Source organism: Oncorhynchus kisutch, linkage group LG18, assembly GCF_002021735.2.
Source record: "Oncorhynchus kisutch isolate 150728-3 linkage group LG18, Okis_V2, whole genome shotgun sequence".
NCBI lineage: Eukaryota > Metazoa > Chordata > Actinopteri > Salmoniformes > Salmonidae > Oncorhynchus > Oncorhynchus kisutch.
Window position 1 is genome coordinate 4,216,643 of NC_034191.2, and position 6,000 is coordinate 4,222,642.

At 53.1% G+C, this 6,000-nt stretch overlaps 1 protein-coding gene across 1 annotated transcript in view; it reads right to left on the reverse strand.

The window, feature by feature from the left end:
* Nucleotides 1–5,202: 5,202 nt before the first annotated feature.
* spred3 (sprouty related EVH1 domain containing 3) overlaps nucleotides 5,203–6,000 on the reverse strand; it is a 67,537-nt gene continuing 66,739 nt past the window's right edge. The window contains exon 5 of the mRNA XM_020473293.2: nucleotides 5,203–6,000. This exon is cut by the window's right edge and continues 266 nt beyond it. Within this exon, the coding sequence (XP_020328882.2) occupies nucleotides 5,241–6,000 (760 nt within the window). The 3' untranslated portion in view covers nucleotides 5,203–5,240.

The following is a 6,000-nucleotide window of genomic DNA, read 5'->3' on the forward strand; positions in this document are numbered from 1 at the left end:
ACACTGATAGACGTCCCCCTCCCATACTGTAGGTACTGGTGTTACACTGATAGACGTCCCCCTCCCATACTGTAGGTACTGGTGTTACACTGATAGACGTCCCCCTCCCATACTGTAGGTACTGGTGTTACACTGATAGACGTCCCCCTCCCATACTGTAGGTACTGGTGTTACACTGATAGACGTCCCCCTCCCATACTGTAGATACTGGTGTTACACTGATAGACGTCCCCCTCCCATACTGTAGGTACTGGTGTTACACTGATAGACGTCCCCCTCCCATACTGTAGGTACTGGTGTTACACTGATCGACGTCCCCCTCCTATACTGTACTCAAGTTTCCACTGATTTAGAGGGGTGTCATCAAGAGAAGGTAGGTTCCTCTTCAATCCTCTGTTTCCTGGTAGATTAACACAGCGATTTAAACACTCCATACTCTCAAGCAGACATGTCAGCCTATACATAATCTCTCATGGACAGATGCACATAACATCTGACACGATGTTTTAGGTCTGGGATTTCCGTGTTTAGCCCAATACATGATGTCTGAACCGAGAGCTGTCTCCTGTGTTCCACCAAATCAATTTAGTTTCTCTCATTCTAATCTATATCTACCACATCACCAGCAGAGATGGATTTTGAGCACTGGAGTGACGGGCTAGTGGAACAGAAGGGGCTAGTGGAACGGACGGGGCTAGTGGAACAGAGTGGAACGGACGGGGCTAGTGGAACGGACGGGGCTAGTGGAACAGACGGGGCTAGTGGAACGGACTGGGCTAGTGGAACAGACTGGGCTAGTGGAACAGACTGGGCTAGTGGAACAGACTGGGCTAGTGGAACAGACTGGGCTAGTGGAACAGACTGGGCTAGTGGAACAGACTGGGCTAGTGGAACAGACTGGGCTAGTGGAACAGACTGGGCTAGTGGAACAGACTGGGCTAGTGGAACAGACTGGGCTAGTGGAACACTTTCTACTAGCCCGGGTCATGTGATAGTTGAAAAGTGCCCGGTCTGAACAGTATTAGCAGGCAATCTTCATATGCATCCCTGATCACCAGCATGTGTAGGGTTAACTACCACCATCTGACCCCAGAGCTATGGACAGTCTAACAGTTTATACAGAGAGATGTTTAACTGCGTTAACTCCCTGTGCCATTAAAACGTGTGTGTGTGTCAGACCCACAATACACTGATCACTTTTACCTCCGCGTCATGGCTGGGTCACTTCCTCTTATTAGAACAACCTCAGTGCCCTGTATTTTTTTCCGTGGTGCCTAGTCACGTTAGAAGGCATGGGTTGGGCCTACAGATTGGACTTGTACATATGGGGGGGGTTGGGCCTACAGATCGGCCTTTTACATGGGTGGGGGGGGGTTGGGCCTACAGATTGGCCTTTTACATGGGGGGGTGGGTGGGGGGTGGGTGGGGGTTGGGCCTACAGATTGGCCTTGTATATGGGGGGGTTGGGCCTACAGATTGGGGTTTTTCATCGGTGGGGGGGGGGGGGGGGGTTGGGCCTACAGATTGGCCTTGTATATGGGGGGGGGTTGGGCCTACAGATTGGTGTTTTACATGGCTGGGTGGGGGGGGGGGGGGGGGTTGGGCTTTTACATGGCTGGGTAAGGGGGGGGGTTGGGCCTACAGATTGGCCTTTTACATGGCTGGGTGGGGGGGGGGCTACAGATTGGTATTTCCACATTTTGTTACGTAAACAGCCTTATTCTAAAGTTGATTTAATATTTTTCCCCCTCAATCTACATAAAATACCTCATAATGACAAAGCAAAAACAGGATTGTATACATTGGAGCAAATTCAGACCCGTTGCTATGAGACTCAATTAAGCTCAGGTGCATTCTGTTTCCATTGATCATCCTTGATGTTCAACTTGATTGGAGTCAACCTGTGGTAAATTCAATTGATTGGACATGATTTGGAAATGCACACACCTGTCTTATATAAGGTCCCACCATGTCAGAGCAAAAACCAAGCCATGAGGTCGAAGAAATTGTCCGTAAAGCTCAGAGACAGGATTGAGACGAGGTACAGATCTGGGGAAGGGTACTAAAAAATGTCTGCAGCATTGAAGGTCCCCAAAAACACAAACACAGTTTGGAACCACCAAGACTCTTCCCAGAGCTGGCCGCCCGGCCAAACTGAGCAATCGGGGGAGGTGACCGGAGCTATAGAGTTCCTCTGTGGAGATGGTTGCCTTTCTGGAAGGTTCTCCTATCTCTGCATCACTCCAGCAATCAGGCCTTATGGTAGAGTTGCCAGACGGAAGTCACTCCTCAGTAAAAGGGACATAACAGCCCGCTTATAGTTTTCCAAAATGCACCTAAAGACTCTGACCAGGAGAAACAAGATTCTCTGGTCTGACGAAACCAAGATTGAACTCTTTGGCCTGAATGCCAAGCATCACGTCTGGAGGAAACCTGGCACCATCTCTATGGTGAAGCATGGTGGTGGCAGCATCATGTTGTGGGGATGTTTTTCAGCGGCAGGGACTGGGAGACTAGTCAGGATCGAGGGGAAAGATGAACGGAAGATCCTTGATGAAAACCTGCTCCAAGAGCGCTCAGGACCAGGATCACCTTCCAACAGGACAACAACCCTAAGCACACAGCCAAGACAACACAAGAGTGGCTTCGGGACAAGTCTCAGAATGTCCAGCTAGAGCCTGGACTTGAACCCGATCAAACATCTCTGGAGAGACCTGAAAACAGCTGTGCAGCGACGCTCCCCATCCATCCTGACAGAGCTTGAGAGGATCTGCAGAGAAGAATGGGAGAAGCTCCCCAAATACAGGTGTGCCAAGCTTGTAGCGTCATACCCAATAAGAGTCAAGGCTGTAATCGCTGACAAAGGTGCTTCAACAAAGTACTGAGTAAAGGGTCTGAATACTTATTTAAATGTCATATTTAAGTTTGGTTTTAATAAATTTGAAAGAAAATCTGTTTTTGCTTTGTCGTTGTGGAGTATTGTGTGTAGATTGAAGGGAAGACAATTGAATCCATTTTAGAATAAGGCTGTAATGTAACAATGTTGTTGAAGTCAAGGGGTCTGAATACTTTCTGAATGTCCTGTTTAACCTCTTCTTCCACGCAGCAATCTGCTATACACATCCTCATATACTGCTCCCTTATACCACTAACCTCTAGAACCCTAACCCAACACTGTGCTCGTACTTAAATATTGAACTCACCCCCAAGACAACACTAGTGCTGTAATACAGTACACTCACCTCACTCTCCCTCTCCCTCTCCCTCTCTCTCTCTCTCTCTCTCTCTCTCTCTCTCTCTCTCTCTCTCTCTCTCTCTCTCTCTCTCTCTCTCTCTCTCTCTCTCTCTCTCTCTCTCTCTCTCTCTCTCTCTCTCTCTCTCTCTCTCTCTCTCTCTCTGTCTCTCTCTCTCTCTGTCTCTGTCTCTGTCTCTGTCTCTGTCTCTGTCTCTGTCTCTGTCTCTGTCTCTCTCTCTCTCTCTCTCTCTCTCTCTGGGGGGTAGTTCCAGAGGTAATTTCAAAACACCATTCCAGTGTCTGTGATGGGGTCCTGTCAACATGTTTAATCAAATATACCAATCAAAATTCTAATCATATATATATAAACGTCCTTTTGTTTTCTCCCTAAATTAAAACAAAAACAAAAACTGACAGTTGAAACAGTGTACACACATCATCAGTCTCTTCTCTGACCTCTGACCCCTGACAGAACAATCAGCAGCCAGTCCTCAGTAACGATGGTAACTCCTCTATGAAGGCTCCTGGTGATTTTCATTCAACCTGGGGTCGTTCCGTGTTCTGTGTGCAGGGCAGCCACATAGACGTCCCCCTCCCATACTGTAGGTACTGGTGTTACACTGATAGACGTCCCCCTCCCATACTGTAGGTACTGGTGTTACACTGATGGACGTCCCCATCCCATACTGTAGGTACTGGTGTTACACTGATAGACGTCCCCCTCCCATACTGTAGGTACTGGTGTTACACTGATAGACGTCCCCCTCCCATACTGTAGGTACTGGTGTTACACTGATAGACGTCCCCCACCCATACTGTAGGTACTGGTGTTAAACTGATAGACATCCCCCTCCACAGCAGACATGAACCATTGAGGGAAAGAAGGGTCCAGTTTGAAATGAGAGAGTGGAAGGCTGGTGGGGGGCTAGGTTAAGAGATCTGTCTACCCCCTCAATTAGAGAGTGGAAGGCTGTTGGGGGCCGTGGGGGGCTAGGTTAAGAGATCTGTCTACCCCCTCAATTAGAGAGTGGAAGGCTGTTGGGGGCCGTGGGGGGCTAGGTTAAGAGATCTGTCTACCCCCTCAAAGAGAGAGTGGAAGGCTGTTGGGGGGCTAGGTTAAGAGATCTGTCTACCCCCTCAAAGAGAGAGTGGAAGGCTGGTGGGGGGCTAGGTTAAGAGATCTGTCTACCCCCTCAAAGAGAGAGTGGAAGGCTGGTGGGGGGCTAGGTTAAGAGATCTGAGTCTACCCGCTCAAAGAGAGCGCATTTCATCGTCCCCTGTGCTCCCTCTCTTTCTATCTCCTCCATTCCATACAGTCTGTTTCTTCACCCCAAAGTCCAACACACATCCAACCCCCTGGGTCTAGCCCCCCTTCCCAACACCCTCCTCCCCCCCCTAAGTCGAGCCCAACACCCTCCCTCACACCTGGGTCGAGCCCAACACCCTCCAACCCCCCTGGGTCTAGCCCCCCTCCAACCCCCCTCCCTCCCCACTGCCCAACACCTTCCAACCACCCTAGGTCTAGCCCTCCCAACACCCTCCAACATCCCTGGGTCTAGCCCCCAAAATGCTCCAACCCCCTGGGTCTAGCCCCCCTCCAACCCCCCTCCCTCCCCACTGCCCAAACCTTCCAACCCCCCTCGGTCTAGCCCTCCCAACACCCTCCAAATTCCCTGGGTCTAGCCCCCAAAACACCTCCAACCTCCCTGGGTCTAGCCTCCCTCCAACCCCCCCATGGGTCTAGCCTCCCCCAGCCCCCCCTGGGTCTAGCCCCCTCTCCCTCCCCACTGCCCAGCCCCCCCTGGATCTAGCCCCCCTCCAACCCCCCCTGGGTCTAGCCCCCTCTACCTCCCCACTGCCCAACCCCCCCCTGGGTCTAGCCTTCCCCAGCCCCCCCTGGGTCTAGCCCCCCTGGGTCTAGCCTTGCCCAGCCCCCCCTGGGTCTAGCCCCTTCTCCCTCCCCACTGCCCAACCCCCCCTGGGTCTAGCCTCCCCCAGCCTGGCCTCACCGAACGGCCTTGTGCTTCCCCCCACAGCAGCCGCACCTCTCTCCACAGCGCAGGCAAGCTCGCAGGGGCAGGTAGCAGCACATGCAGGGCACAAACAGGGACAGAGCCAGGAGGGCCAGCCAGCGGGCACAGCACAGAGGGTGGGGACGGCCCTCCCCTAAAGAGTCCTCGCAGGAACACGGTTCCCAGAACTCGCCCTCTGAGTCCGACATACAGTGATACAGCAGGCTCTCTGCGCACCACACACAGGTCCACTGGTGCAGGCAGTGTAGGGCAGGGTCGGGGGCGTCCCGGCAGCGGCCCCGCCCATTCTCTGATTGGCTGAACACGGAGCGGCAGTAGACGCAGCGCGACGAACACGACGACCCCGCCGGACACGGACTGTCCTCGTCTGGGGAGATGGCCGGGTCGCCGTCATTACCATCCCCACCTCCCGCTGCTGCCCCTCCTCCACCTCCTCGCTTGCGAGTCCGTGAGCGGGGAGTGGCCAGAGAGGTGTGGATGCAGCAAGGGGAGGGACTTCCCTTCCCGGTCTCTTGGGGCGAGCCGGCGCCCGACGAGCCTCCAGATACAGCATTGGGCATGGACGCCATGCAGGTGGGTGAGGAGGACGAGGAGAGACGCTGGGAACCTTTACTGTCCAGAGTGACCGTCACCTCGCAGCCCGCCGTGCCCACCCCTGCCACCTCCTTCTCAAAGCGCACCACACACAGCTCTGTGGACTTGTCCTGTATGCTGCCCCCACTGCCCACCACC